The following is a 21965-nucleotide window of genomic DNA, read 5'->3' as shown; positions in this document are numbered from 1 at the left end:
TACGATGTCGTTTTAGTTTGATTAGTTGGTGTTGGATTCCTCGTCTAAAAGTGACCTTTGACAGTTTTCATGCAATGAACTTTTTTCTTTTTTTAAAATTAAAAAAGGTAGAATCATGTATGTAAATACAAAAATGTCCTTATTGTCTAGCACCAAAGGGCAAAGGGAAAATGGCAGGATGAGTAAGTACAGTATAGAGAGGCAAACTTTAAAGGTGTTTGCCCTATCCTTACACTTTTTACTTTCCCCATAGAATATATTGATTTTCTTTGCAAATAAAACCATTTTTATATTTAATTATATATATATATTAATAAATTTAATATTATTTTTCTGAGTTCTAGATATTTTATATCTGACTTAGATTATTTTTTGGGTTAAATATCTAATTTGGCACTAATTGACCAGTTTACCCATCTTTTGGGATATTTTTGTATAGTTAGTGAAGTTGAGAGACTTGTTTGTGTAAATGAAATTATGACAAGGGTTGAATTAGAAAAAAAAAAAGTAATGGAAAATGTAAACTAGGTAAGTTGGAAAAGGTAGGCCATGTCTATCTAGTAAAAATATGTACAATTATATTTGAAGTATATATGGTTTGTTTGATTTAGTTTTTTCCTCATCATATTTTTACAGTAATTTTGCATAATAAATTAATAAAAAATTATAATTAAACATATAATTTTCTTTTACCTCCCTTGAAAAGCTGAATCAAATTTACCCACCATATGGACCAAGGAAATACATTAATTTTTTTTCTTCTTTAATATAAAGAGAACTAAAATGATACTCTGGTACCCTATTATTATAACCCCGCTTCAAGGAAATACATTTAATAATAATGAATAATAATTCTATGTGAAAAAATAATAAAGGAAGAAAGCATTGAATTGAATGGAGAAGTAGTACACATAATAATAAAGGGAATGGGATGGGATGGCCCAAATGGGTCCATAAATAAATTATGAAAGAAAATTGAGGGAGGGGGGGGGAGAAAAAGTCTTACAAAAACAACTCTCATAAGTTGAAATTTGAAAATCTCCATTCCCATATACTTTACTATCATCAAGTGCTCCACCACCGTCCACCGGTCCACCATGGCCGCCGCCGCCGCAGAAGCAGCGGAGGGAGGCGGCGGATTAAATTTCATTTTCTCACATTTATTATTTATTATTATTATTATTATTATTATTGTTAATATAATGATGATGAAATGAAACCACCCACACACATATAACAATGGAAAGGAAAGGAAAGCCATTTTCTATGGCAACTAGGCTTGAGAATCTTGACTCTCTCTATCTCACTCACTTACTCACTCTCGATATTCATCATGTGTGTAATTAATTAACTAATTATTTTAGGGAAACTATCCAAAATAATTTTGTCATTTTATACTCTTTGTGGGTTCCACTAAACCAAGAAAATCTTACCCTTTCATGGATACGTTTAAGATTTGGAACTGTTTGAGGTTGGATTTAATTTTAATTATTTTTATTAAAAAATATCTTTTTATTTTCTATATATATAAAACTCTAGTGACAACTCTTTAAGATCCACCCTGGTTATTTGAGCAATATTAGTGGTGTATTTATTTTTTTATTTATATATTTATTAATTTTTAATATAAATATTTGTATTTTATTTCTATGAAAATAGTCTATGTATATTGAAAATGATAAATAATTTAAAATATTTATTTTATTTTTATAAATTTTAAATATATCAAAAATATAAAATAATTTAGCAAATTAAAAAAACTTAATAATTTAAGTTTCATCTTAAAAATACAAATGCAAGTTCTTTAGAGACCTAGGACTCCTTGTATAATGGGTTTGTATGACCTTGATAATGAACCTAAAATTTATTTTTTTTTAAGTTTAAATATTTTGATTTGAGTTACCTTATTTAGATAAATAATTTATTTGTTTTATTATTAATCAAATTATTCAACTAATCTATCTATCTATATATATATATATTACTTTTATAATATTTGATAATATTAAATCTCAAATACTTCAAAATAATCCATTTTATTCATTAAATAATATTAAAAAAAAAATACATCAAACAAAATAATCCAAAAGAGATCAATTCATATCTTAATGCATAAAATAAAAGACAAACAACATAATTATTTTTTAAAGGGACGTGGATGTCATTTCACCCCCAAATTAACCACCTGAAAAGCCTGTCTTGTCTAATTTGTAATTTTCCTGCCTGTCATTTTACTGTAAAAAAATGTAATTAAGCATAAAAGTTTCTTATATCTTATATATCATATGCAAAAAAGTTTTAAAAAATTAAACATAAATAAACCCTAAACCAGTTTATTTAGAAATATCAATAGAATTTACTATTTAACTTTGGAGTTTGACTATAAAGTAGATAACTGGTTAGCAATCTATTAATAATAATTACTTGCATTTACCCACAAAGAAACAAAAGAGAAACTATTAAGAAGAATGACTAATAATTTGGATTGCTATAATAATTAATAACATATGATTGTGTAAAAGTAGTAATCAACTAATTATTAAAAGGAGATAAAAAAAAAACATATAGTGGAAGCAATATCATTTTGTTACTCCAAAGAAGAAACCTCTCATTAGTATAATTCATTTTCAATTAAAATTAATATGACCATTAATTACCATTTCATTAAACTAAGGCCAATAATATTATTTCTTTTTGTAAAATATTTTTAGTAAGCTACAACCCAAAATAACATTTTTTTTACTTTCGATTTAAAGTGTTGTTAATCATAATTTAACATGAGACTTTTATTATTTTAAATAACTCTTTTTACTTGAATTATATTAAGTAAAAGTTTATTCAACATACAAAATATTTATTTTTCATACTAAAATTATATATAAAATAGTTATCACAAATTACATTAACCACCAACAAAAATAAAGTTATGATTCATTCATTACCAATTCATTACAAATTGACAACACACTTTCTTTTCTCTTTTGTATAAATATTAAATAACAAAAAAAAGTTCAAATTATGCAAAAGTATAATTAAAAATGATTTAATTGTTTATAATGGAAGTGAGAGTCCTGACATATAGGATGTCTTTCTAGTTCTTCCTAATTAAAAAAAATGATATTAGTTAAGGAGACTAATTTTTTTTTTTTGTCAAGATATAGTTCTAATTTTGAATTGTATTATATGAAACTTAAATTATTGATAATTTTAAGTTTTTAACAAAGGATAGGTCATAAATTAACGAAATATTCGTCATCATATAATTTAACAATATTTTTAGCTTAAAAAGTTAGCATAATTTGGTAAGGCAATCTCTGCAATTGTATAAAGCTCCACCTTTAAGGCTCTAAATTTCAAAAAAACATCAAAAGTAAAGTATTAGTAGTTATTTAATTAATTAATAAATATATTATTTTCTCAATTATATTAAAAAATTAATTTTGTTAAAATTATAAACATTACCATTTTTTTAAATTTGTGGGACACAATTGTCTCATGGCCTAATTTTGAGGACAAGCCCCCCCGATATAAACTTACTTTAATTTAGAAAGTTTTTAATAAAAATCGAATGACAAGACTCTTTATATTTAATACTTTCAAAGTTACTTATAAAATATTTTCAATTCATTATAGTTCAAATGTCAATAATCGTTTGTAATGGATCAAAAAATTTGAATTCGATTTCATTGTGAATCTCTAAATTAAAATGGGTTATAAGTTAATTTTGAGTTTAAGAGTGTTATAATTAATTAAATTCATATAAAATTAAAAAATCAATTATTAGTTGGGTTGACAAATGAGCTCCATGTAAAAGAAGAAAAGGTAACATGAAAATCTTTGATGGATTCATATGTACAAATTATGGGGAGGAGAATTATAATATAAATGTATCATGATATTTGGTTAGAAAGAAAGAAAGAAAAATAACTTTTTATTTTTATTTTTTATTTTTGTAATAGTAAGTGACAGCAAAGCGCAATCAAAGGAAGACATGCTTCCCTTCCACGCCTTTCTTTCTATACAATCTCTCAATTGCTTGTCTGTTCATGCCAGACACACACACAACTATTTTCTTTCTTTTTTTTCTTCAAATTCTTTGAGTTTTAGATAATAATAATAATAATAATAATAATAATTACTTCTCTTTTACCCCTTTTTTTATGCAATGCAAAAAGCTTTCCTCTTGTTCTTGGGGAAAACAATTTAGAAAGTTGAATTGAAATCTAATGATTATCAATTCACAACTCCTTATATAAAGAGGTATTTTTATCAATCACATATTTGTATGAACAATAATATTTTATTTTTATTTTTATATATTGTTGAATATATTGATCCATCATCTTCGATTTAAACTATTTCACTTCAAAACAAGATTATTATATTTGAGCTATCTTAGTGGGTAATATCTTTTCTTAACCTACTAAGGTAGCTCAAGTGACATTGTGTAACCCTCTAATTCAATAACGATTGTTTTAAGTGAGAATTAATATTTTGATACTTAAATCTCTCTAACTAACCTAAGATGGACTAATAACCTTTTACATAATTGATATAATTAGATGAAATTTTATACAATTAAGAAAATGAAGCCCTTGTTTATGATTCCCGGTGTTCAACATTACGATCTTCTCGACGATTATCGATCTTAAGAATTTTATACCTAGCTTGTTAACATGTTCATAGATTTTAAATTTTGAATTTTGTAGCTTATATGATTGCTTGATTTATCATTCTATTATAACACTTGAATGTACATGTCTGGAAATATGATTATTTATTTTCTTTGGTGTGGGCCTTGAACTTCAATGCATGCCATGGGACCAAATCATATCAAGCAAAAGTAAACTTAATGTGTGTGTGTGAGAGAGAGTCTAAGAGTTTTTGGTTGCCAAAAATATAATAAATATTATTACATAGATGAACATGATGATGCAAAATGATAATTTATCTAATGCAAGTCAAAATGAACAATATATATATTTGTATTTTACCAAAACAATAAATAAATAATTATTAGAGCCCATGTCTGTAATCATTGGAGTAATGGGCTCAAAATTTTAGTAGTTGAAAAGGGGCCCATCAACTTATGCAGTTATCCAAGGCCCTAAACTAAGCCTTACTATTTAGACCAAATCATAATTATACAATTTCAAATTTCTACTTCTACAATATATTTAATATAAATAAGAAACTAATGTTTAACGAAATTGGTAACTATATTTATTTGCACTATATGTTAATGTCAATACTTTCATAAGTTTTATTTTAAATAAAAACTTATATAGGTTGACACAATTTTGTGGTTACTTACTAGTCTTTTATGTAAATAGTCTAGATTTAAAAATACTTAGAAATAAGGTTTAGATTACATGATAATCTTAAAATAAAATAAAATTAGGTCAGATGCTGAATAAATATTTATGGTATACAATTTAATTTTTTTTTATAGATTCAAAATAATTTGTGTTCATGAAATAAGGATCCGAATTTTGAAGTTGTGGTAAGCTTAAAAATATGTAGGATGAGTTTAAAAATAATAATTTTGGGTTTAAAAAATAAGTGATACAAATGAAAATGAATCAAATATTTCATTGAATTAGTTTGAAAAAAATAGAAAATTAAAGTAATTTGATTTGATTTTATTAAAAAATAAAAATAATTTTTTTTCGGTTAAACATAAGCCCATTAAACACATTATACAATTTCTCAAAAGCTTTAATAAAAATAAATAAATAATGAATATCTCTTAATTATTAATTATGATATGAATCAACAACTTATTTAACTTTTTTTTTTTTTTTTATTTCTCTAGATCTTCCTTCTTTAATGATAAATTTTAATTTTATCCTAAAGGAATATATATATATATATATATATATATATATATATATATATATATATATATATATATATATATATATATATATATATATATATATATATATATATATATATATATAACAAAAAAGTAGTTTGACTTTGCTGTTTAAACTCTTATTTCACTGTAATATAATACAAAAAAAATAATTTAAATAATATAATATTCTAAAACATACCTTAATTATATATAATCATACGGTTTAATCATTTTTTCAATTTAAAGACAATTCCAAAAAAAAAATAATCGGGGCCATTTATTGACCGTTTAATAATGTTTTTCAGTTTAAACACAATTTCATTATTCCAAATATTTTTTAACAGGGCCATTTGTTGACCGGTTGAAGAAATCCTTATTGTACTACAAATAGTAAGAAAGGATCAAATCAAGAATTAGCTAACTGAAAGTTAATTTGCAAACTATAATTAAACATTATTTAAACATAATCTCAAATTAATCGCATTACACAGTTTATTAAACAAAATACATTATATTTTAGAAAATATATATTTTATCATTATATATTAATATTATTTAAATTCTTTTCTTAAATTATTTTTTCCATAATCATGCCCATAAATATTTTTTAAATAATCATTTTTATGCCTTATTATTACTCACAACAAAATTTAGTATTATATAATGCATGTGGTTCATTACTAGGTTTAGCTAAGATTTGACAAGTTTATTTTGGAGTTTGTTTGTTTAGTTTGAGTTTATTATAATAATTTAACTATAATCAATATCATTTTATCCACTTTCTTATTAATATTATCACTTAATTCACTAAATAATAAAATACTCTATATTAAAAAAAACTAATTATTTTAACATTGTATATTAATACGCTTTAATTATTTTTACTTTAAAAAAATACTCACCTCACCTCATCAAAATCATAACTCATTAACATTTTTTTAAATAAACCAAATTTTATTTAAAAAAAAAAACTCTACTAAACAAGCTCCATGGTGTATTTGATTCTAGAACACTTAGCTTGTTGGTTTTCTTGCATTCTATGGTTGTTAAACTTTTGTTCTCAATTATGAAAGTTTAATTTATTTTTTTAACTTATTAGGATAGTTTAAAACAAACAAAGTTCTTACTTGCATCTACAAGTTTGATTTCTACTTAATAATATGTTAAGTTAAAGTAAAAGATAAATTCTTATTAAAAATAAATAAAATTGTATGGAGGCATAAGAACACTTCCATAATTGAACTAACTAAAACATTTTTTTTTTTGAGTGGGGGAAAAAGACACTTAAATGAACTAACTAGCATCCTTGTCCTTTAATTGGAAGTCAAAATGATAATTCAAAGGACTTCCATTTGCTATCATGGGAAAGACATGTGTTCAATGCATTTTCAGTCTTTTAAAAAAGGTTATAATAAGTTATCATTTGTCCTATAAAAGTAGTTTTGTCCTTTTAGATTTTGAGGGTGATGGTTGTTATAAAATGTTTTTATTTTCTAAGGAATATAACTACGTACAGTATCCCTCCTCCTTATGTTTTGGGTATTTTAAAATTTAATTTGCTTTTATGTGTATTTTAAGTTATGTTAAATAAATATAATAATTTTATATTATGATTAATAAAATAATTTAGTAATGTCATATTAATATTAGTTTAGGAGGTGGCTCTACGCAACATGAATAGAGTACAAACAATGCAACTATTATCATTTTCGTCCTGTTTTATTTCGAATATTTTTTTACTAACATTCATGTCCTGTTCAGTTTCGAAAAAACCTGGCGGAGCACGATATATATTATATTATTTAAATATAAAATTTTATAAAAATACGTGTTTATAGATATAATATAATGTAATATATTAAAAATTCATATATATATATATATAAAATAAATTTAATATTATATTTTTATAAAATATAAAAAGTAAATAAATATATTGATAATGTTATATATATATATTTTTTATTAGTGAATGTGGAGACACAAATATCATCATCGCTCCATTTTGATCAATTCCTGATCAAATTCAGGAAAATCGTCTCAAATGGAATATTCGGATAGAAAAAATGAACAAATTATAATTATCATTCTTATTATTTATATGAATCTAATTCTTAATGTGAAGTCTTATTTATGTGAAACTGTGGAATTTGAAAATTGAGTTAGTTAGATTATTTGATTAAATATTAAAAGTTATAAATTGCTTTATACTAGTTTATCAAATATATATAATATGATGAGTTTGTCAATTTTTATAATATCCAAACTTCTACAGTAACAAATTTTTTCATATGCTTGTAAATTAACTTCAGAAAAATTATTCAAACAAAATCAAAATAAAACTTCTACAAAAATAATAAAAATAAAATATAGTCTATCTACACTAGAAATAATAATAATTTAAACTAATATTTTTGTAATTATAATTATAATTATAAATCCACAGTAAGTGAAAAACAAATAAAATTCTGATATAAGCCTTTCGAATGTCAAGGTCCCATCAAGATGTTATATTCTTATTTATTTTGAGAAAAAATAAATTATAGTGTGGTGCAAAATACGAATAGATATTTTTAGCTCCAATAACTAAAAAGTGGGTGGAAAGAAATAATTAATATCTTTGACTTGGAAATGGAGTTATATATAAATACGTACTGGAAGGTGGATTATTAGCAAAAATAAAAATAAAATAAAAATCACATAAGCTGACCCAACTAACCCACATTGACCCATTTGCAAATATATATATATATATATATATATATATATATATTTTTCATTTCAAATCTTATAAAAAGTAATTGTAGTTTATAAACAGCAACTAATAAAATTTTGAAAATTCAAAATCACATTTTTCTGTTAGGTCCGTTGGAATATTGAATAGTCTAGAATTCATTTCATTTTCCGGTTTAGCATCCATGCCTTTTATCAAATGGAAATGCCATCTACCTTTCTTCTTCATTTAATCAAAAAGTGTAATTTTGTTAATATATTTTTTTTTCTTTTGTTTTACAATCGCGTTTTAAATTAAATACATATAGTAATGTAGTAAATGAATATGACACTAAATATTCGAAATCAAGTCCCCAACAAAATATTTTGAATCATTCATCAATCATAGCGATATTACCTATTTAATTTTCAAATTAATATTTGTAACAAGAACATAACCCATTTAAATGTGCGATATTTCAACATAGTCATGGAACAATTTTAAGGCTTTCTTAGCCCCGTATTTTAATGATTAATTATTATCAATGTTAAAAAAAAATGTACTATAAATAAATATATCAATCTATCTATCAAGAACATGGATAGAAAGAAATCAAATGAGCAGGAACACAACTCGCATTCTTCCAAACCCTAGAATGAACCTTAAGCATCTCCCTAGCCATCTCCTTTGTTTTCGAACTTGCTTCGTCTAATTGTAGAACCAAACACAACTTTGACACTATCCCTACTTGCATCATTTCTTGCACAACCTTAGGGTTCCCCGAATACCTTGATACATACGACAATATCTTCACTGCCCGATCTGTCACCTCATGTGAAACCCTAAATATCTTTTTTTCAACCACGGCCAAACCCGCTCCATGTTCCAATATCGCCGCCCTTCCCTCGGCACATCCACAAAGCTGGTCCAAAACCACCATGCATAACTCATTGGTCCTTTTTTCTCCTACTCCGACCTCAATGAGTATTTCCACCAGTGCCTCTACCGCCCCAGATTTAATTGCCTTTAACCGGTTCCTTCCCCATGGACAAATCTCCAATAGGAGCTTTAATGCATCATTTATAGCCTGTAATTAGGTCAAAAACAAACTCATTAATCACGGTGAGAAGAAAAAATTCCATGCATGCATGAACCAACATACAAATCATTAAGATTCTTACAATTTTGTCTTGCAAAACACGAACCACCTCCAAGAAAAACTCCAGCTTGATACCGATCAAATGAATTGGGTCGGAAACTAATTTGAATACGAATCTCATCATCTTAACACAACAAGCACGAGATTGAGAACTACCGGAGTTAAGAACTTGAGTTATTGAGTCAACAAACTCACTCCCATTTTCACTATTAACAATCTTCTTAAACGAGCATTCCGTGTGATCTCCTAAAATATTAAACAAAACAATGACTGCCTCTTCTCTGAAGGTGTGGCTGTTTCGAATAATTCCGGCCAGAAATTCCACGGCGGCGCCGCAATTTTCAAGACGTTTGAGTTGATTTTGTGACATCGACTTCAACACATGGAAGCACTTGAGCTGATTTTGGTCGGATTTCTTGGCATCGTTTAGCAATTTAACGATCTGGGATCGAGTAATCGGTGGTGTTGGAGTTGGGATTCGTTCAACGCCGGCGTCGGAGTTGATAGTGCACCAGGCTTGAATTAGTCGCCGGAGATTGTGATTGGGAATTAAATGATCGGAGTCGTCTGCGGCGGCGGCGGAGGAGATGGGTTGTTTGGTGACCGGACATAAGGCGTTGTTGCATGAGAACAACCATTTCTCAATACTTTGACGGTCGTAGGTTATTCCGGTGGAGATTATTACCGGATCTCTCATTAACTGCAACGAAATCGGACATAGAAAGTAAGATGGAATGTCGATTTCCTCCATTGAAGAACCTAATTGAATGTCTGAAAACTTGTAGATTGAAGTGGGTTTGAATAAATTTGGTTTCTTGATTTATATAATAGTTATGATATTAAAGAGATAAAGTCAACACGGAGTTTGAGAAAATGATTTATATTTTTTTTATTAATTATTATTATTGGGCATTGCAATTGAGAAATGAGGGTTGTATTTAATTTTGGACTTTTTATGTTCTTTATTTATTTATTTATTTATTTATTTATTTAATGCACGAGGATAATTTCACGTCGGTGTTGTATAAAGTATGAACTATATATAAACGTGCTCCGTTTCTCTCACTCCTTTGACTTTCTTTCTAAAAATAGAGAGATTCAATGAACATGTGATTAATTAATTAAGTCAAATCATGAACCATAATTAACCAGCTAGTGTTTAAACACTATTATGAATTTTGTTTTTTTTATAATTAAAAAGGGGAAATTTCATTAAACAAAAGAATTCATTAATGGTATTGATTATTTAAAAAAAAATGATATTATAAATCTCAATACAAAGAAAAAAAAGTAAATTTACTTTTAATTAAATTTAATAAAAAACGTATAATTAAACTTTTTTAGTATAAAAATTGTTAACACTTTTGTACTAAATTGATTAGGCCTAGTTTTGTTTCGGTCTAAAATATAATTACCCATTCGTTTCTGCAAATGAAAATGAAAGATTATTTGAAAAAAAAATAAGGTCCACAATTGTTCGAGAATTTTTGTATTAGGTAATGGGAAAAGGAAGAATATGTGATGTTTGATAAAAGTATATAATTAATTAATAATAAAATGATTACATTTAAGGATTCATTCAATTTTCTCTAATTTGGAATTATTTTATTAATCTTCTTCCCTTCATCAAACCCATCTTAGCCTTCTTCTTTGATTTTTCGATGCTGAAATCTCCAACTTCCTTAATTTACTCTTGAAATTCCAATTATCTTCTCCAGCTAATCAACAACAGAAATCACATCGTAACCTAGCTGGTAAATGTCCACTACTTATTAATTTGTGAAGTCATGGCCTATATGTTTCTTTGTTTTTACCTTTTCAAATGCCATAGAATACCATTCTTCTTAGCCTTAGCCTTGTTCAAGTTCTCTAATGTTGTAGGCAATTATTTTTTGGAAAAAAATTGTTCTTTTTTCAACCCTAGCTCATACAACTTTTGCAGTGAGTTTTTCTTAATCTTGAAACTAACTAACCTCTTCACCTCCAATTTACAATCTTGTAATATGTAGCATTTCATATCTTATTACAATTTTAGTTGTCTTTGCATATGAATTTCTAGTTTGGATAATGTCATATTTGAATTGAAAATATATTTATTTGAATCAATGTCTTATTTGAATTGAAACAATTTGTAAGAAATATGTTAATTTCATACAATAACCAAAAAATATCAATCATAGATAAAATTAGTTACTTCATATAATACAATTTCACTAATAAAAATCAATTGTCTATATTCGTTATTTTTTCTATAAATGCAAATGAGTGCATGATATTTCTTTGACTGGTAATTGAACTTGATACTATTAATTGCGAAACTCCAAACTCACTGTCATTATCTTTTTGGTATTAATCCTAAAATTTGTCATTCTTCCCAGTATTAAAGAAAACTCATCTTTATTACCTTTAATTTAGTTATCCTTTTAATGTTATTTTTATGTTGGGAAAGCTTTTTTATTATTTTATATCTTCAATGTTAATAAATATGATTGGTTTGGTTAGTTTATAACATTGTCGTTTAATAAAGCCTCATGCATGATTGCAATGAATTTATTGTAATTTATGTTTAAGAAATAGTTATTTTCTTAAATTCTTAATATAGATAAAATGGTTCGCCCTCTTATCACACCCAACAACAATAAAAATTTAAAAAGTTATTATTACTTCAACAAATAACATGTTCGTCTTTTTATTTGCTCAATATTATGTAGAAATTTGTTCATACATTCCAGAAAGGTTTTGTGATATCAAAACAAAAGAAGAAAACATAATTTCTCGAACTAGATAGATGGCTAAATTGACAATAAAATGTGATTCAACTTGCATTAGTGAACTTCGAATGGATATGACAACTTTTAGAGTATTGTGTGATGTAGTAAGAGATATTGAAGGTTTGATGTCCACAAGGAGCACATCAATATTAAAGGAGGTTGTAGCAATGTTCGCATATAAAATGGCCCATCACAAAAAAGTAGGACAATTTATCTAATTTTTTTACGGTAGTACACAAACCGCGAGTCGACAATTTCATGGGTTCTTGATGCAATTGTGAAATTACATCAAGTTTTATTGAAGAAGTCAGTACAATCTCTGAGGATTGTCGCGATGAAAAATAGAAATGTTTTTAGGTACATTGAATATTATACATTTATTATTATAATATATAAAATTCTGAGTGAATAATTAGTTTCAGTTTTCTATAATTTTGCTATAATTGTTAATTAATTATAGACTCATTTAATGAGCATTAGATGGAACATTAATTAAAGTTACATCGTCTAACACGAGAATAAATCTTGATATTGCACAAGAAAATATTGTATTTCAACAAACGTATTAGCATGTGTTCGTTCAAACATACAATTTGTATATATATTGTCTGAATGAGAGGGTTCAACACATGATGGTCATGTGCTTCACAATGCGATCTCAAGACCTAAGAGTGTTTTTAGGTAAACTAGCATGTATTTGCACGAGTAATGATATAAAAAACTGTGAAAAAACTATTACGGTAAAAATGTGATAGTATTTTTAATTTTATTTTTAACCGTTTTAAGTTTATGAGCGGGTCAATCCAATTCATTTACTCTCACATATATATATATATATATATATATATATATAAATTAACCATAACTCTCGACCCGGCAATCCGGACACTTTAAAAATTAAGTATTATATATATATATATATATATATTTGCATTTCTATATCTATTAAGAAATTAACATTTTATTTATTTTCATTATTCTAAATCTTTATTTACTTTACAACTATGAAAGTTGTTATTAAATGGCTGGCTCTAGATATTGCAATGCAAAATAATATCACTTCAAAGAATTCGATGGTCATCGACTAAAGACTACAAAGGAATACTTCAATATTAAGCATTTTAAAGCCATAAATATTATAGAAATATGTTTTGGGTTGTTAAAAGGAAGATGAAATATTTTTGCATTCCCTTCATTTTTCTCAATTCAAAGTCAAATTCACATAATAATGGTATTTGCATATATAACTTGATTCACAAATTTATGAGTATTGATCCACAAGAATCAAGAATGGAAGAAGAATAAGAAGAGAAGGAGGATAATGTTGAGAAAAGTGATGATGAAGAAGTGGAAAATATTACACAAATTAGTCCAAGTAATGAGTGACTAGAATTTAGAAATAGTATTGCCAACTAATATGTATAACACGTGGTCCACTAAATTTAGTGGAAATGAAGTTGATCAGTGCTCTTATTTCATAGGCTTATTATGATAATTATTTAATTTGGATATATGTTTGTACTTGAATAAATTTGTACTTGATAGTTTTATATCTATTATCCAAATGACATCACAATACACTATTGTGACAAATGTTTTAATTGCGAACCAAAATATGAATATTTAAGTGCTTCAAAAATGCAGGATGTTGTTGATGAATTAATTAGCATCGACATACCTCAAATGGATGTTGGTAAAGCTTTTGAAATTTGCTGTAAGGAATGGAGAAAGTGAAAGTTATATTCACATTGCCAAGTTATTTGAGACGGTCTTTCGTGCTTGAGTTTGTTCATCCATTTTCTAATCCATGAATTATGTATGAAATTGACGATTTATGTTAGTTTTTTGTTTGTTGACTTTTGTGCACATTTCAACATAATGTAATAACTGGTTCATTTTGAAAAACAAATTACTACAAATTATTTGTTAAGATAATTCCATAAAAATTTTGTTGTGAAAAAAACTTTGGAAGTCAAAAATTTCATCCGAGAGCTCATTCTTTGGATGGAGCGTTATTCACGGTGAAATTCTTACAGATGATATGTGTATGAAAAAATGTTGTATTATAGCTAGTCGTATTTGTCACGAGGAGGTTGAATCGACAATTCACTTACTTTTATATTATCGATGGATGACTAGTATCTATACTTTTTTGTGTAGTATTACTAGGATTCATTGAATGATGTCCGAGTCTTTGATAGAGCCGACCATGGGTAATGCAACCTATATAGTTGTTGTGTTGTCGGGGGTATATTAGATTGTTTGATTTGGTTACTTTACCACTTATATATTATACTATTAATCTTATTTTTTCATTTTTTTTGTCTTTTCATATTAAATATATATTATACAAAATATATATATATATATATATAACTTTTTTTTTATCTCTTTCAGTATTATAATATATTACTCATTTATATCTCATATATTATACAATATATATAACTTTTTTTTAGCACATTTTTTTATATAATATATTACTCATTTATATCTCATTTTATATTATATATAAATATTAATTATAAAATTTATAATTATTCATTCTAAAATAAATAAAACAAAAAATTTAGGGGCCATCAAATTTAAATTTGCAATGGGTCCCCCAATCCTTAGAGTCGGTCATGTCCTTTGGGTAGTTATTGAGAAGTTTAAATTGATGCAACTGATGTGGTAGGTCTATATATTTGGGTTATCATTCCAATTTTTTTTTATGGACTATCTGATTGGATAGAAATCGTCAAACTTTTAATGTTCGTAGTCGTTCTATGCGTATAATTTATAATGTTATTATTATGACGCTTTCTGAGATTCGTTCCGAAAAGTCAGTAAAGTCCATGTATAATCTTTCAACGGACTTCGAAGTTAATTATTTTTTTCGAAGATTTACGAGATCGATAACCTATAGAGTAACGTTTTTTTCATGTCATGCTTAGTTGTTGTGCCAATTTTTATCATTTTTAATATACATGGACTTTAAAAATTTTTTTATAATAAATAAAGATAATAGGATTTAATATAAAAATATATAAACAAATTAAATACTTTATACATTTTAAATTTTAAAATAATATTTTTTTAAGGATATAAACTATAGCCTAACTTTACAATGATAACCTTTTAACCTAAAGGAACTAAGTTATGCAAAAAATAATAATAATAAAATTTTATAAATTTAATTTTAAATTAAAAAAATATGTTTATGTAAATCAATAATAAATATATATTTGATGAAAATTTTAAGTTGAGATATTAAAATAAAAATAATACTCGTCTCCAAAATAACCTTATTAAGCTGTTTGAATGATATAAATTCGCCATGTTTGTTAGGTTAGAAATGAAATAATTAAATATTTTTATTTTATAATTTTACTTATATATACTGTTTTATTCATTTATTTATTATTATAATTATTTTTTATAAGAATTAATTAAGAGCTATATATATATATAAATTAATTAGTACATAATAATAATAATGACAAATTAATAATTTAAATGTCAAATTATATAATGTGATATTAACTAGTTATCAACAAAATCAACCCATGGACAATCTCAGAAACGAATCATTTTTTTGGTAATGAATGTCGTTCATTCAGAGATCCACAATCAAATCAAACATAAACGGTTAAGGAAGATGAAGATCAAAAGAAAAACAGTGAATCACAACTAATTACAAACCATTCAATTATCAAAAGGAATTGAATTAATTGTATTTTAAAGTTACCAGTAAATGGGACTGGTTCTTCGTCTAAGGAATATTTCTGTTTTCTAAACAATCTGAATGCAAAATTTCTCTCTGTCACTTCCAAAAGGAAACCCTAGAACTCTCTCTTTGGAACCTCGCTCTTCTAAAACCAGTAAAGGACGTCAAGAACATTAAAAATTACTTATTCCGAACCCGAATCCAAACCAACCAGAAACAACTGACCCGAATATTAACTCGGACCAACCCGATCAACCTGAAATGATTTTATACTAATAAAACTATCATTTTATTATTTAACAAAATAATTAAATAAAAACTAAAAATACATAATAAAAATATTTTAATTTATAAACAAAATAAAAAAACTGGTATACAATAATTATGTTTATAAATTTAACTATTTAAATTAAAAGTGTCTAAAAAAACAAATTACTTCACAACCAAATCAATTTTAGGTTGACACCTCTAAATTAGATTTGGTTCTAAACCGACCTGATCAAGTTCATTTTTGACACCTCTAAATAACCGTTCAGTGGCAAATCCGAGATTTTCGAAGTCCACTAGTTAAGACCGGGTTCGCTTCGACTTTTATGTTTCTTTACAAAAGAGGCCCACTTAGGACTTTCCTTTTTTTCAAATAGATCCTTCAGTTTTTTTTCTCACTTTTTTTTTTTCATTAATCTTTGAAAATACTCTTCTTGGGCTTTGGCCTTCCATGTCGCAGGCTGTGTCTGGTCTTTTTGATGGCTCAGCCTGCAACAAATATATAGCCTATCAGTTAACTTTAATAATTTTTTTACTTAATAATAATAATACTGGAATTATGTATTATTATTTAGTTCACTCTATTCATTAAAAATGGTACAAAAATTAATTGATTGAAATGTGATATTTTAGATTAATTAATTATTTTAATATATAATAACGAGTCAATATACGATTTAAATTTTATAAATTGAACAAGTATTTATTGTTAACAAAATTATAAATAATATTTGTAACGTAATTGCGTGAAAAATGGCTGCAGACTAGTTAAATTAAAAATTGAGAGATTATTTTCTGAAAGCTTCGAAAACCAGTGGAAGAAAGAGAGATAACTCTCTCTCACACACACAAACACAAACACAAACACATACAATATTTGTCTCTTGACTGACTGCCCAGGACGCTCGCACGTAAAGAATCTCTCTCGATCGACTTTTACTCGCATTCTTCTTCTTATAGGTTTCCCCGGTTCGAGTTATCAATTTTCAAGCTCTAATGGTGATATCCAATTGAATGGTGAAATCAGTATATAGACGACGACGACGACGACATGGGAGCTCAGAAGAGCGTTCATGCTGGAAAAGGTCAGTGCTTTGTTCTTTATTTGTTTCCATTTCTGAAACCCAGAATGCGCAATTCATATATACTTCCTTTTCTACACAGCCAAGATAGACTTCAATGTCGATTTCACCCATAAGCTATGTGCTGCTTTGATGTTCTCTCCTTTCAGGTACGTACGTTGTTCGCTCACTTTCTTGTCTCTCTCTCTGTCTCTCTTTCACTTCTCTCTTTCTCTCTGAAAATATAGGAACACAGGCGGACCACTTTCATTGGTGATTGGAAGGTAAGGGTTTGTATTTTTAAATAATTTTAGGAAAATCAAATTACTTACCTTTCTTCATTTTATTTATCTGCTTCTGCTGCTATTTTGCAGTCTTTGCATTAAACACCCAAATTTGTTTGGCCGAAGTGAGAAGCTTGATCTGTTGTGGGACAAAGGGCTATATGATTCAAATGTTCTAATATCTTATAGAAAACCAAGTCCAGAATGGCTCCCTCAAAAATCCTTTGTCATTCAGGTTCTTAATCTTATCTTTAAACTTCAAAGGACTCTATGATTTCAAAGGTTTTTTTTTTTTGCAATAAAGAATGTCAGTCTGAGTATTTGTAGGTTCCCTAATGTTGATAGTTCCTTTCTTTCTGCAGCATTCTATTTCTCCCGACATTGGGATCCATGGCTTGCCTGTGGATAACTTCTCTCGTTCAGGAAGTGGAGGAGTAAACTTGAGTCGGGTATCAGTAGGATTGGATCTCAATGAGCCTGCAAGTTCACAATGGGGAAGCTTGATCAGTATGAGACTTGAAGTATGTTTCCAATCTTGTCTCTCTCTTATATATATATGTATATATAGTAGAATATAAAGTTAATAATCTTTCTTCTCATGCAGCACGTCCGCCCTATTGATGATGATGGCAGATCCATAAGCAGGGATACTGATGGCTTTCCCATTACCTGCAGGAAATTTATAATTTCCTTCTTTTTCTAATCTGTTATTGTTAGTGTTATCTGAATGGAAGAAGAACAAGGTTACTGAAGTGAGCATTAAACTTTTCAAATTATGCAGTGGCAGTTTTAGTGACAGTATGATGGTACTAAAGCAGGAAACACGCTTTGCAAAGGCGAATGATCATAGTTTCACCAGAGTAAATGTCTTACTTGTCCATTGATTATGTAGTCCGTCATGTTAGGATGTTGCCTTTATATCTTCTTTCTTATGTTCAGTTTAGTCTACAAATAGAACAAGGAATTCCTGTCCTATCCAAGTGGCTGGTGTTCAACCGCTTCAAATTTATGGCATCAAAAGGTGTTAGGCTTGGACCTGCATTTCTTTTAACAAGGTATACACTCTATGATGTTTTATATTTAGTATCTTGCACTCATGGTGCTTACATTATGCCATGGATTTGTGACTATGATTAAGGAGCAGATAATTATTGTCTTATCTACTTGACTTTAGCAATAAGATCCAGAACAAACTAAAGATTTGAATATGACAACAGATTTTTGAACCTTCTTAAAAGAGGTTCATTGTACTTCTAGAAGTGAAATGAGCATAAAGATGGCATATATGAAAGTGACACTGAAAACACCTTGATTGAAGTTGTGTCGTGGCGGTGATATATTGTGCTAGCCTCCTCTTGAGAAAAAACCCTGGCCTCAAAGAAAAAATTGGAAGTGAAAGAGAGGCAACTTAACTGCCCTAAAATCTATTGTTGGAATTGGAATTGGGGGATTAATTCCAATTCCTATGTTTGTTAGATCATTTAAAATTAAGAATTATAATTGGAAATTGTAATTCCAATGGAATTCAAATCAATATGATTTTGTTGTTCTCAATTCTATTGTTCCTAGCTAGGAATTGTAATTCCAATATTTGTTATTTTTATTTTTTTCAAACAAAATATCTTATTAATTTATCATTTACTACACGGTTAACGTGTTAAACCAATATCTTTTTGAATAAAGGAGTTAAAGTGTAGAACCGATATCTTTTTTTTCTTAGTGGGAATTGAACCCTAGACAATATACTCTTGACATTTGAGCTACCCTATTGAGTTTTTTCGAACCAATATTTTAATATATATAATATTTATTCAAATTTTTTCCCAAAAAAAAAATATTTATTCAAATTGCTTTTATTATAATTTTTTTTAACATAGGAATTGGAATTTAATTATAATTCTATACTTTTTCTAAACATAGAATTGAATTGTAATTCATTGTCAATTCTTGTGGAATTAGAATTAGAATTCTAATATCAATTCCAATTTCACTCGTCCAATCACACCCTTAAAGAGTTTGTCATTGAAGAAATCATGTATTGCTTTTAAATTATTCTTATATATTTGCACTAAATAGTTAATCTTTTTACATCTCTTTTTTTTTACAGCTTGACAGGTGGTTCTATCGTAGGTGATATAGCTCCTTATCAAGCTTTTTCTATTGGAGGTGTTGGAAGTGTTAGGGGGTATGGCGAGGGTGCAATTGGATCGGGTAGATCATGTCTGATTGCTAACAATGAATTGACACTCCCATTGGTACATGTGATGTAGTTTTCTTTTTTTAAGCATATTCTTGCCATTTCCAATCATGTTAGCATATTATCACCATGATTGTAAAACCATTATGGTGCTACGTTGAATAAAAATGACAGGGTTGACTAACATTGATAGAAAACTTGTTGACGTATTAGGAATTTAAAAGAATGTTGTCTGCAATCAACTCTTGCTTCTGCCTGTATCTTCTAGATGGTTTTTAATCCGTTCTTTTCTTAAATTCAACACTCATTTGATAATTTAAAGAATTTCTAAACAGTTTCCTCTAGTATGAAATTATGAGTGTTTTTCATGGCACTAGAAGGATTTGATCTATCAAGATGCTTGGCTAAAAGCAATTGTTTCAGGTTGAACCCATTTTTTGCTTCCGTCAGTTCTGTGTACATGTGATCTATCATATGCTGAATATTTATCGTACTAGGACAGAACAGTTATTTATATATGAAGCTTCATGAACAAGAGCCTTAAACTGGTTATGTCTGGTTTGGTCAATATTTTATTTGAGAAACTCTTTCTAGCATGTAGTTATACTTTAAATAAGTCCCTTGTTGCTTAACCTTAAAATATATTAGACATAATTTCCAGCTACTTTGGATGATTTACTGAGTTCTATTGCTCTTACTATAAAGTGTCAAGGTTGCTTATGAAATTTTTTGTTGCAAGCTGATATTCTTCTATGTTGGAAGAGCTATGAGAATCCATTTTTTCTTGACACGTGAAAAACATACAAGAAATTAAGTGTTCTTTGCCTGCATTTTTTTCCTTTTAATGTACAGAATCAGATGGTGGAAGGTGCTCTTTTCTTGGACTGTGGAACTGATTTGGGATCTGGTCGTCATGTTCCTGGTTAGTTTTGAGTTTGCTCTTTATCAGAGCCAATTTAATTATCTGATGGATAAGCTTGATGTTTGTCTATTTGGGGACTTTTCAGGAAATCCTTCCTTGAGGCATGGAAAACCAGGAAATGGAGTTGGACTAGGCTATGGGCTTCGTTTCAAGTCCCAATTGGGCCATTTTCAGGCCGACTATGCAATCAATGCATTTCATCAGAAAACTGTATACTTCGGCTTCAGCAATTTGGCTTCATGAAATTCTTCTACAAAAGACCGGCATACTCCAGTTTACTTGGACAGCAGTATTATCGACTTGTTGCATTCAGTTTGTGTCAGAAAGTAAATGAATCCATCATTGTTATGATGATTAATGGAGAACGGCAATTCGTTAGGAATAGAGAAACAGGTCAAAATCTGATGCACATTATTTTTGGATTGAATTGAGAGCTTTGAATATAGGTGAAATCTGTAAGTATATTCTATTTTATTACAAAAAAACAAAACCAAATTCAATTAAACATTTGGAACCATAACTCTTACATGGAGTAGACTATGTAAAGGAACATTAAAGAGAAAAATCATATACTGAGTGAGCAGCCATTAGCAATCTAATATGCTTAATTAAATCTAAAATCCAGCTAATAAAATGAATTCAGAAAAAACCCAAGAGCAGCTATATGCACTGCTGAAGGATTAGATCGTACTTAATGTCGTCTCCTACTTTCAATTTTATTTTCAGCAAGATTCGTTAGGGTAATCAAGTGCGTGAAAAGTATCACTGTTATAAAATTTTCACCAGTCAAAGTAGGGAGAGTTTTTGCCATGTTGATACTTCAATATTGCTATGATATTGGATAACAATCACATTCAATTGCACAAATGTTATTTTCATCTTTATAGTGACCGGCCAAACTAGCCTAGAGGTGGAGTGACCTCTTCTTGTTTTGCCTGCTGGCTGATTTCCACGATTTCTAGTTTCAATTTCTTATTATCTAGTGTAAGATCCTCACTATGCATAGACATGGATCAAATCTG

At 27.6% G+C, this 21965-nt stretch overlaps 2 protein-coding genes across 2 annotated transcripts; one reads left to right on the top strand and one right to left on the bottom strand.

Annotated features, from left to right (window-relative positions):
- Positions 1-9140: 9140 nt before the first annotated feature.
- LOC124929810 (E3 ubiquitin-protein ligase PUB23-like) lies at positions 9141-10483 on the bottom strand. Its single transcript, XM_047470199.1, has 2 exons — positions 9755-10483; positions 9141-9660 (listed from the first exon to the last, which is right to left on the bottom strand). The coding sequence occupies exons 1-2, from the start codon at positions 10481-10483 to the stop codon at positions 9163-9165; spliced, it is 1227 nt and encodes a 408-aa protein (XP_047326155.1). The 3' UTR covers positions 9141-9162.
- Positions 10484-17292: 6809 nt separating this feature from the next.
- Positions 17293-21556, top strand: LOC124931579 (outer envelope protein 39, chloroplastic). Its single transcript, XM_047472079.1, has 11 exons — positions 17293-17564; positions 17644-17710; positions 17789-17824; positions 17915-18059; positions 18187-18345; positions 18429-18493; positions 18600-18684; positions 18764-18879; positions 19932-20079; positions 20874-20943; positions 21029-21556. Exons 1-11 carry the CDS (start codon positions 17531-17533, stop codon positions 21184-21186), a joined length of 1083 nt encoding a protein of 360 aa, XP_047328035.1. The 5' UTR covers positions 17293-17530; the 3' UTR covers positions 21187-21556.
- The last annotated feature ends 409 nt before the right edge of the window (positions 21557-21965 follow it).

The sequence above is a fragment of the Impatiens glandulifera genome, chromosome 3 (assembly GCF_907164915.1).
Source record: "Impatiens glandulifera chromosome 3, dImpGla2.1, whole genome shotgun sequence".
NCBI classification, from domain to species: domain Eukaryota; kingdom Viridiplantae; phylum Streptophyta; class Magnoliopsida; order Ericales; family Balsaminaceae; genus Impatiens; species Impatiens glandulifera.
This window is presented reverse-complemented; position numbering and strand designations above follow the sequence as displayed.

Coding starts and splice junctions, on each gene's coding strand:
- LOC124929810 (XM_047470199.1), bottom strand. CDS start 10,483: ATGGAGGAAATCGACATTCCATCTTACTTTCTATGTCCGATTTCGTTG. Junction 9,661..9,754: donor GTGTTTTGCAAGACAAAATT/GTAAGAATCTTA, acceptor ACCTAATTACAG/GCTATAAATGATGCATTAAA.
- LOC124931579 (XM_047472079.1), top strand. CDS start 17,531: ATGGGAGCTCAGAAGAGCGTTCATGCTGGAAAAG. Junction 18,494..18,599: donor ACTGATGGCTTTCCCATTAC/CTGCAGGAAATT, acceptor ACTTTTCAAATT/ATGCAGTGGCAGTTTTAGTG. Junction 20,080..20,873: donor ATGAATTGACACTCCCATTG/GTACATGTGATG, acceptor TTTAATGTACAG/AATCAGATGGTGGAAGGTGC.